General features: G+C 43.5%; 1 protein-coding gene across 1 annotated transcript; it reads right to left on the reverse strand.

The window, feature by feature from the left end:
• Positions 1–1,752: 1,752 nt before the first annotated feature.
• On the reverse strand, positions 1,753–10,685 carry LOC126095536 (keratin, type I cytoskeletal 9-like). Its single transcript, XM_049910317.1, has 3 exons — positions 9,927–10,685; positions 5,752–6,063; positions 1,753–1,962 (listed from the first exon to the last, which is right to left on the reverse strand). The coding sequence occupies exons 1-3, from the start codon at positions 10,683–10,685 to the stop codon at positions 1,753–1,755; spliced, it is 1,281 nt and encodes a 426-aa protein (XP_049766274.1).
• Between the last annotated feature and the right edge of the window lie 400 nt (positions 10,686–11,085).

Raw genomic sequence — 11,085 nt, forward strand, 5'->3', positions numbered from 1 at the left:
TTACGCACTGATCCCACTGAACTCAATAACAGGGCACAACGGTCAACTGCACCCTTACTCGAACTGTAATTTACAATACATTACGGTTTCCTTATTTGTGTTGTGTGACTTGTGATCAACATGCACACCACTCCCTTATCGCACCACTTGATAGCAAGGATCTTGTCAGTGGACTTAAACTCAGTTTCTCCTCGTTTTAATTTCTTCTGCAATTTTGGCATTTTACGCCTATTCTTACGAGCAGTGCCGTATGCTGCCGTTCCATGGCTGTGAAGCCACAGTAACAGGTCCGGCTCGAGTACCAATTATCGACATATAGAATACGACCCTGTTCCAAATACGGTTCCGTTAGAGATGCCGCTACATCGCCACTTTTCCCTAAATTGTGGAATCGAATTTGTGTTGTTGCGCCTGTATATGCAATAAAATCCAAAATATACGCACTCTGAGAGTCACACAATATAAATGTCTTTATTCCGAATCTAATTGCTTAAAAGGTAATCGTCCTTTGAACAGCTATACAAAACCTGTTATCTGGACGAAATTAATTACGAAACGTCTTACGAACTTTGTGAACCATCGTCCTAATTTTAAATAGACTTTTGCCCCCAGTACTTGCGGAGTTATCACTGAAGTGTAGCATTCTCAGAAGTAGACAAAAACGGTCTTGGGACATAATTTCACTGAAAACTGCTGTGTTCAAAAGTGTATCTATTGACCAATGAACACTTATTTTTAACTTCTTAACCTGCGCCATTAGAAGACAAATAGCAACAAAACAATTAATTTCTTCAAATCCAGTGTCTTTCCACTTTGACAGCCAAGAATTCACAGATTCGGTAGTATTTTCTCAGGTGTAAAAGTCTGCAATAAATTGCAACAGTTCTTCAGACATAAATATCACCAAAAGATGAAAGAATGGTTTGGTCAGTATCTAGTTGACACTTGTGTCCTGAGGTCGAGTCATCAAAGAATTCATTCAACGGCTGGAAATCGGTTTCTTTCCAGTCAAATGAGTCACTTAAGCGAGCTCTTTTCCGAAGCGTTTCACTGTCACTTCTTGATACCTCGGGTTCAGAGGAACTGCTGACTGTAATCCTTGCTCTCTCCTCTGATGTAAAGGACTGAGGACTACAGCTTCGAGATTCCGTTGTAGACTCATCACTGCTAGCAACATCAGATAACTCACACTCACTGTCGCACCTAGTGAGCATATCCAGGATCTCATTATCTGTGCAACCACGGCGACGTGACATCTCCCGTAGAGAGCAAGAAAACTGACGCAAACACGGAAAGCGAAGTCGATTTCTGCAAAGAGGGAGCATAGCAACGAACATATACGCACTCCGGAACTATCCAGTCAGACCACTGAACAGCTACTGGGAGAGCAGGTCGGAAATATAACTCTGCGTGCTTTCACGTCTGTCGCGCCCGGGTAACTGTGACTCAGCGCGCCTAAACTTGCCCCTAGCGGTGTAAAGGCTGGTGGCACTGTTCGAGTCAGCATGTCCTTACCGTTGTATGGAAAACCTAAGGGCCGAGCTTAACCACGTCTGGCGCGCCAGGGCAATGGCGAGGCATGACGAGTTAACACGACCCCAGCAGTCAAAGGGTTAACGAATTGGTAGGTAAATTTGAAAGACGGTACGTTTTGCAAAATACATAAATAATTTATTAATTTACATACAAGAAGCTTTAACATAACAGAATGTGACTAAGTGCCCCATCGGGGCGTTGACGCCGCGGCGACGATCAGTAGCCGCCTCCCAGGTACTTGCCACCGCTGTAGCCGCCCCCGACGTACTTGCCGCCTCCATAGCCGGCGTCACCTCCGCCGCTGGCGTGCGCGTAGCTCCGGCCACCTCCCGCCTGCTCCTCGGCGCCGTACTGTTCGTCGTGCCCGTGGTACGCCTTCTCGCCGTGGGCGGCGTCGTGTCCGCTAGCTGCGTCGCTGTGGGCGCCCTAAGTGGAAGGGATGGTCACCGTAACTCACAGACAGTCACATTGGTGTTCACTGTCCTTATTTATATTGTGTGTAGATATTGTGAAAGGCATTTGGTTATTGTTGTCTGTCAATATTATCCAAATCAGTTACAACAAAGTGGTCATAGTTATCTGGTAAATGACAGATGCAGCATTCCTAGTAAGTATATACTGTGTAACTCCATTGTTCTCTGCACAACTTCTACAAGCTATATCCATTATAACGTGCGTCCTGCGTTTAAAACTGTCCTGCTCTACAGTCTTTACCCTCTCATGCTTTCCTCCCAAATAGCCTCTTAATGTTTCCCATCAGCTTAACCATTCTTTTAGTCAAGTTATTGCATAAAACTCGATTCTTCATAGTTCGGTTCTATACCTCTTTATTAACTATCTAACCTAGCCATACAGTTTTGTACGTTTATCTGTAACATCACATTTTTTATAACCTGCACTGTGTATGGTCGACATTTAGCTTCCTTAAAAAGGTAGTCTCCAGACAAATGACTCTGAGCACTATGGGACTTAACTGCTATGGTCATCAGTCCCCTAGAACTTAGAACTACTTAAACCTAACTAACCTAAGGACAGCACACAACACCCAGCCATCACGAGGCAGAGAAAATCCCTACGCCGCCGGGAATCGAACCCGGGAACCCGGGCGTGGGAAGCAAGAACGCTACCGCACGACCACGAGATGCGGGCTAGTCTCCAGACACATGCTCTTAGAAAAAACTTGCTGTTACTTGCTATTAATGTATTTCTCTTCGTCAGATAAGCTTTTACAGACAGCGAACTATAATATTATCAGAAATAAACTCTCGACATTTAATTTACAGTTCCCAACGCAGTAGGAACGGGGTGTATTAGATGTATGAATCCAATTTAAATCCAGAGAGGACCTACATGTATGTTAAATGCAGTGATATACACTGCTAAACATAGTTAAACGAGGGCAAGAGCCGGCTAAATATTTTAGAAGGTGAAGCTGGGTTTTTATTTATTTGGCAGGTGATGAGATGACGAAATGATTTATCAAACCCAAGCAAGATGTGGTACTTAGGAACGCTTTCAGTTGTCATGAATTCTTTTTCGTAATTCAAACCTAGTCTTTTTAGCGAAAAACGTCCAAAGCCAATGGATATAGCAAAACTTGATACGAACCTCGTCACTAGTTTGCAAAATTAAAGAGAAGTCTTACCAGAGGGCTGTACGAATTAGAGGAAAGATACTGACCGTTAAGGTGGTTGAACAAATGAAAGTTTATTTTTCTGAGAGAAAAACTAATCATTTTGAAAGTACTGAGCTGAAAGTGCAGAATTGCTTTGCCCTATGTCGGAGGGGACAAAGGACAGTCGTTTTGGAGCTATAACATGTTGTCATCCTTCCCCGATGTATTTTCATGACTTCTTTCTAGCATCAATGCCTCTTCTTTAAGTGGTCAGCAGTTTTATTTTAATTTGGATTTGCCCAGGACAGAATTTCGATCCTTCATGTCGTAGCCAGAGACACTGTCCGACCTAAGATATGTATCTAAATAGGGCAAGAAGTACAAGTTTTAGTAATATTCAGCATAAACCTTGTAACGTTACGCGTCATAAGAAATAGGCGTCCCAAGCAGTGGGTACAAGGGGGGATGTCAGTATCAATTTTAGGATAAGTAGTCTAAAATAATATTCTGTTCCGAATGTGAATGTATGAAGTCTTGCACAATTGATAAATTAATTCCGGAATTGGCAAAAATGCATTCTGCTGATTCCAAGATGAACAGCGTGCAAACTATCACTTTCCAACGTTTGCAGAAGCTCAAAAAACGAGATTCGCTACTATGCTCTGCTCCATTAAGTTTTATATAACCTTAATGTCATTAATTCAAATGAATGTATGCATAAATTCCGTCTTTATAACTTCACATTATGCACAATATTTCGGAACACGTGGATTCATCTTCAGGTGTTATGATTTGGATCTATGTTATGATTTTCCGAAGTTACGCTACGGTGAAACACAGACAGGGAATGATCATGTTGTCAGTAATCAGCTATTTTATCATAATTTTAGATTTGTTGTAAGTAACTGCGTTTTTATTAACATTACAAACAAGGGAACACATAACATTATGCCTCTGGACGCTCCATAAACAGCATCAGCTGAAGATTTGCGGAAGATCAAATGTCATTGTTCATAGTTTAAAGATGTTTGCTGCTACAAGTGTAATTTACGTGACTACTCAACAGTCAGCTATATCTGCACGTACAATTTAGGACCGAGGTCGAAGACATGGGAAATGATTTTCAGTAATTGCTAATATTACCAGAATTCTGGGGTATTACATCATTAGTAAATCGATAGCGGCTCCGTCCAGTTCTATAGTGCTAGCAAGCAGCGTTGTCAGACCTGGGAAAGATCACAAAGAACCGACAAGTGTGTCCGTGAAAGTTGTGTTTTGCAACTGAAAAGTTGTGTCACTTGAGCGAACCTTGAAAACGAATGAGATACACTGGAAAACAGTTTTTCAAAACAGAAATCGTGCTCAAAACCGCAGAATTTGAAGCTGAGTTCTGGAACCGTCAAGTTAATAATGCACATGTGCCTGTCGCCGTCTAAACATTCAAAATCTGGTAATGATATTTTCATTACTACTGTTACAACCACCTTCGGTTACCTCATGAAATGACTTGTTTCTAAACCTTTAGAATATACTGAATCCATTTAACGACTATCTGCAATTTCATGTGGCGAAATACTATGCAAAGTGTTTCAATTATTCCTAGCTGTAAGTGCTTGGAGGAGAGTCGTGCCTAGGTAGAAAACTAAGAGGACAGTGTTTGTGCTTTAGTCTCATAATAACGGGTGATAAAAAATTCAGTATAAATTTGAAAACTTAATAAACCACGGAATAGTGTAGATAGCCGGCCGCAGTGGCCGAGCGGCTCTGGGCGCTACATCTGGAACCGAGCGACCGCTACGGTCGCAAGTTCGAATCCTGCCATTGGCGTGGATGTGTGTGATATCCTTAGATTTAAGTAGTTTTAAGTTCTAGGGAACTGATGACCTCAGAAGTTAAGTCCCATAGTGCTCAGAGCCATTTGAACCAATAGTGTAGATAGAGAGGTAAAAATTGACACACGTGCTTGGAATGACATGGAGTTTTATTGGAGCCACCCCATACTGCTAGACGCGTGAAAGATCTCTTGCACGCGTCGTTTGGTGATGATCGTGTGCTCAGCCGCCACTCTCGTCATGCTTGGTCTCCCAGGTCCCCAGACCTCAGTCCCTGCGATTATTGGCTTTGGGGTTACCTGAAGTCGCAAGTGCATCGTGATCGACCGACATCTCTGGGGATGCTGAAAGACAACATCCGACGCCAATGCCTCACCATAACTCCGGACGTGCTTTACAGTGCTGTTCACAACATTATTCCTCAACTACAGCTATTGTTGAGGAACGATGGTGGACATATTGAGCATTTCCTATAAAGGACATCATCTTTGCTTTGTCTTATTTTGTTATTGCTATTCTGATCAGATGAAGCGCCATCTGTCGAACATTTTTTGAAATTTTTATTTTTTTGGTTCTAATGAAACCCCACGCCATTCCAAGCATGTGTGTCAATTTGTACCTCTCTATCTACATTATTCGGTGATTTATTCAGTTTTAAAATTTATACTGACTTTTTTATCACCCGTTATTTTTTGATTTGCATCTCTTGCGGTCTTTCAGTGTCAGGAGATGCATCGCAATGAGACAAACAGCAAATGGAGGACGTACCTTCGAGTAGGCACCCTTCTCGCCCTTCTCGTTCTCGGCGTGGCCGCCCTCGAACTGGCCGCCCTTCTTGTAGCCGCCGTGGCTGACGGCCTGCTTGGCTTCGAAGGCGCCGTCCTTGCTGTGGTGGCCGCTCTGGTGGGCGTCATCGTAGAACTCGTGGTCCTTCTTGTACTCGTCCTTGTGGTAGACGTTGTGGAAGCCGCTCGTCTTGTGGCCCTTGCGGTGGCTGCCCTCCTCCCCGAAGCTGGCGCTCTTGAAGCCCTTGGCTCCCTGCTGCTCGGCACCGTAGTGCGCCGCCTCGTCGTGGTGGGCCTGGGTCCAAAACAGCCACGCTCAGCCACGTATGTCTCTCGCGTACCAACGTGCTCGTATGATTCCAAAGAAAGTCCTAATATACACGCTATTACTGAATTGCCCCATTCATAACAAGGATAACATTTGGTTCTGCCTTACTGAAAAAAGCAGTCGCACGTTATCTTTGTTTATATAACATAATTCCCTTCTTAATGCCAAAGGATGAGATAAAAAAACTAGTACATCTTAAAGTCTGGTCTCGTAGCCACCCTCCACCTTCCGAAGTACAGCCGTGCGTCCCGTATATCAGTGCAGTAACTTCCTGCAGATTAACATAAATCGTACATAACTGTTGGAGTGGCATGAAAACTATAAACTGGTTTATTGCTCAACTTCCATTTGTCATGGTGCACAACAATTTTTATATCACGACCACTGCACACAAAATCACCAAACATACGCAACCAAAATATAGTCACGCTGTAAAACAGCCAAGTAACAGCAGATTGAAACTGACTCTGTGTCAATGATATCTGTATTTCATGTCAGCTAAGTGAGTAGCAATGGCGCTTAGTTTCGGAGGATGTTGAGAAAGTACCTGACTATACCGAAAACCAATAACTCCGAAATAAAAGAAACTATAAAGGACGTGGTTTACGTACCATATAACCCCAAAAGCTATATATGATGACACTATTCGAAAGAACCACTGCCGCACTGAGCTTTATCTCCACTATTCGTAATTAGTTATTGTGAAACAGGTAGAACGACGTCCAAAAAATTAAACTGATTTAACATAATACAAGAAACTAAGAACAGTCAAAAGGATTCGACTTAAGAAAGTTTTCTAACAGAATATTACATCGAAGTAATGATTCATATTGTGAATAAAATCCTAGAAGTATATCGTTAAACAATTTCTAGAATCTTTTTAAGGTCGGACCATAGGATGCAACATCACAGATGGCACTGAACTTAGTGTCAGTAAAAAGTTATAATCTAATATTCAGTTCTGCAGCATGCTAATCAAAATTCATAGCACTTGAAATGTGTCCCTTGAAAAATGTCGCACTAAAACTATATTAGCCATTTCTGTGAATAGTGCAGCAGATACAGAAGTAGAGATGTAACGGGTATTTATGACAATCAGGAGAGTTCCGTACTGCATACTCCATAAAGTTATTTCGATTACTGTTCCACACAGACGTACGTGCATCTTTCCTAATCAAAGTCAGTGATCTTTCGTTTAAAAGTGAACCGAAAATTCCCTCATATGCGTTTATTGCAAATGAGTAATTTTTTTTTTTCATTTTGACTGACTACCATACTGAATGTTCTTTGTGATGTCCAAGTTCTTCCTTTCGTGCTCTTCACCCCACTAACTTTCTTGAATTACTCATGAACTCTTATCGGGTACACAAGTTTTGTGTTATTTTTTTAGCTTTAGTAATGTTTCACTGACTGAAAACTCTTACACTTAAATCGGTCGCTTCAAGTGTTAGATTTGACAAACTTTTCTGAATACGTACTCTGAAAGTCTACTGAAAACAACGAAATAATTCGTCATTGCACCTTTTAACTAACAACTCACTGTGCTTTTGTTAACCAAATGGCAGTTAAAGTTTAATTCTCGCTGTTAAAAGTTTATGGTAATAACGTAAACTTCAAGGCACCACCTCCCAATGCCGAACATCAACCGTGAATTAGTTGCTTTAACAAGCAGTTACCTCTAAACTAATAATTTCTTGTAATGTGCAACAGACAGTGAAATTAAAGATGTAGATAATATAATACTGCTGCAGAAAATATTATTCTACTGCAAGTTAGTAATAAAAAATTTAATTTCTGTCGCAATGAAACCTCATTTTCTGGTAAGAAACAGTGAATTTACCATGTTTACAGACTTGCGTTTTTGAAGGAATAATTTCGTTCACAATACAAGAGGTAGTTTCATTAAAATCATCCCTTGTGTTGATAATATTCTCTCATAGAAGACAGTACATTCAGCGTGGAAGACGCTCGCAGAAATCCAAGAAACAGAATTGTTAAACCATGTAATCTTCAGACATGCAATTTACAAGATTAGCAAACAGACAAATGACCATGCCTCCCATCTTAAGGTAAATGAAGAGAGAAATGTATTCATACATCGACCCAGAGAACGAGAATAAATTCAGATAAAATATGTGCAGAAATATAAGTACATTGTGCAAGAAATCTGTAACAGCCATGAGAACGTCACGTCAGTCCTTCGTAACACAATCTCTAGCTTTGAAATTGGCCTCAATTTCTGAGAGGAAGAGAGCCCACGTGCTTCCTCAGGCATTCCATATTCAGTTCAAGCCGCTCATTTAAAATTAGGTGACGTAAAGCTACAAATTGCGGAGTTGCTGATGTCTAGGTTTCACTCTCTGTTCCAAGTAGTCTGTGACGTTTTGTGTAGGACTAAGACAATGTGACTTGGCAGGTCTTGGTAGAGTTAAATTAGGACAGTGGTACTGATGAATACATTGTACAGTATTCTAGGATGAGTAGGAGCAGTGTTTTGATTCTCAGTCGGTATCTGTTGCACGTGGAAAGTAAGTTCAGAAACGATGTATTTATGATAGCCTACACATTCTAAAAGAAAGGTGACAGGAGAATCGTAAATAACAACCGAGGGATCTTTGTTTTTCAAGGAACGTAAAAGATATTGCCTTCAAGTTTACTTCAAAAAACCCAAACACAGCTGAAACAGAAGGTCAGCGAATACCAAACGAAGTTTCTTCCAGGGTGCTCGTGAAAAACATGTTCCATTTAGTAACAGTACTGAAATATTATTCAATTCGCAACAGCCCAATCATCGGCATTTTCTTCGATTGCAGGAAAGCATATCAATCGATTGACTTACAGCCTCTTCTTGACTTCCTAGAAGGGCAGGGACTAGACTCAAAGATAGTGTACCTCATAAAGGAAACCCTGAGGACGCAAAGTTAGGTAAAATTTGTGGGAGAGATGACAGAGCACTTTTCAATTAAAAACGGTGTTAGACTAATGATGCGGACTGCCACCACTCCAACCTCATCTTAGACAAGATAATTAGGGAAGCTTACCCAACTTGGACGAGTTACAGAAGACTTTAAGATTGCTTGCCACGAAGTACATGCAAACCAAGAGGTCAGATGCTTAAGGTATCTGCGTGGGATCATAGATCCAGCGGAGCTAGAAAAGAAAGCAGGGAGATTTAGATTACAGTAACTCAAGAGAGCGTACAGGGGAACACATGACATCTACAAGAAGCAGTGCATGTCGAAACATACAGAGGTTAGGCACTACAGCATGGTGATCAAAGCTGAAGCTGTACGTGCAGCCGAAACTTCAATTCTCAACAGAGAAAGCAACCTCGAAAAAATCTCGGAGGAAGAACCAAAGATTATAATGAAAATTATTGGGCCAAAATAGCTGAGGACAGATATTGACGGAAATCCCCTAAAGTGACAGAGAAGTTACCAAACCTGGCAGCAGACACTAGGCTCAAATTTTGAGAACATATTCAAAGACTCCCAACAATGAGACTTGCACACAAACGTATGACACATGTCCGAAAATTAGAGGATATAGCTTGGGTTCAGCAGCTAGGTGAGAATGCAGACAGAAGCAGATAAAGTAATAGACGAGGAACTGTTGTATCAAAAGATAGACTGGTGGGTCGTATAGTAAAAGAATGAGGTGAAAATATGTAAGAACCAAGTAGACTGAAGAAAGAAAAGCAGCTCGCAGATGGAAAAGAGTCATATGGAACACAAGGGGAATAAATGCATTGAGTGTTCCAATGGGCTATGTAAGACAAAAATTACTACAAAATAATTTAGAAAATAATGACAACTGTGGTTTAGATTTACCTTCTTCTCACCAGCTCCCTCACTGTAGTGTCCCTTATCGGCCTCGGCTGCGTGGACGCCCTTCTCGCCTTTGTCGAATGACTCCTGCACCTTGTAGCCCTTGTCCCCCTTGCCACCCTTGGCAGCGTGGTGACCCTCGGCGTAGGACTCACCGCCACCCTTCTTGTAACCAGAGTCCTGGTAGCCGCCGCCCTGAGATCCGTAGTACTCGGCGCCCTTGTGTCCGCCAGCGGCGCCCCCGCCGTGGCCCAGGTCCTCCAGAGCTGCACTGTGCTCGAGACCTCCGTCGTAGTCGATGTGTCCGATACCTTCGCCGCCCACGTATCCCAACCCAGCGCCGGCGCCGAGCCCGCCTCCGTGTCCGAGGGCGCCGAAGCCCTTAGGCAGCACCAACTTGCTCAGCCCCAGCCCAACCGCCGCGTAGTATTTGCCGAATCCAGGCCCGTAGTACTTGCCGTAGCCGGCTCCGCCGCCGAGACCCACACCACCTTCCACGCCTTCGGAACCGTAGTCAGCGTAATGGTCGTAGTAGGCGCTGCCGTCGCCGTCAGCGTCGCCGAGCTTCACCACCTGCACTGGCCCCTTGCCGTCGGACTGGTATATGTACCCAGTGGCCGAGGAGTCGAGGTCCTTGCTGGCGGAGCGCATCATGTACATCTTTCCCCGGATGTCCTGCGCAGGATCCGGACTGGCGCCAGCCCACGCTGCTGGCAGCAGGCACGCCAACACCAGAAGGCGGCTCGTCGGTCTCGGCGCCATCGCTACAAGAACTATCTGTGTGTGTTCGCCGAGTGCTACCTGCACCGAACTGTGCCGATAGCTTGGTGTCCCACGCCTTTTATACACCGGCCGGCCGTATCTTTTCCAGAACCTTCGGATACCGATACATGGACACGTTAGGCAAACGGCCTCCGCGATCGTGCGCTCGCGTCGAAACGGTCCACTGGTTCTACAGCCGTGAATGTCAAAATACCCGAGCACGTGGGAAGCCCCCTTTTTGCCTCCATTTTCTCGTCCGCTGTCTTGGCTAACTATATCGCTCGAGGACACGGCCCTGCGGGCGTCTCTCTCGCAATGACTTCCCCCGGCGGCTCCGCCGAGTGGTGGGGAGGGACTATGTCGGCAGCTCCAAGTTCCATTGCACTTTGTAAAGCCAACG

The sequence above is a fragment of the Schistocerca cancellata genome, chromosome 8 (assembly GCF_023864275.1).
Source record: "Schistocerca cancellata isolate TAMUIC-IGC-003103 chromosome 8, iqSchCanc2.1, whole genome shotgun sequence".
NCBI lineage: Eukaryota > Metazoa > Arthropoda > Insecta > Orthoptera > Acrididae > Schistocerca > Schistocerca cancellata.

Excerpts from the sequence above, each read along its gene's own strand:
- LOC126095536 (XM_049910317.1), bottom strand. The coding sequence starts at position 10,685 with ATGGCGCCGAGACCGACGAGCCGCCTTCTGGTGTTGGCGTGCCTGCTG. Across the intron at positions 6,064-9,926 it reads AGGGAGCTGGTGAGAAGAAG|GCCCACCACGACGAGGCGGC; the intron begins GTAAATCTAAAC and ends TTTTGGACCCAG. Across the intron at positions 1,963-5,751 it reads AGAAGGGTGCCTACTCGAAG|GGCGCCCACAGCGACGCAGC; the intron begins GTACGTCCTCCA and ends CCTTCCACTTAG.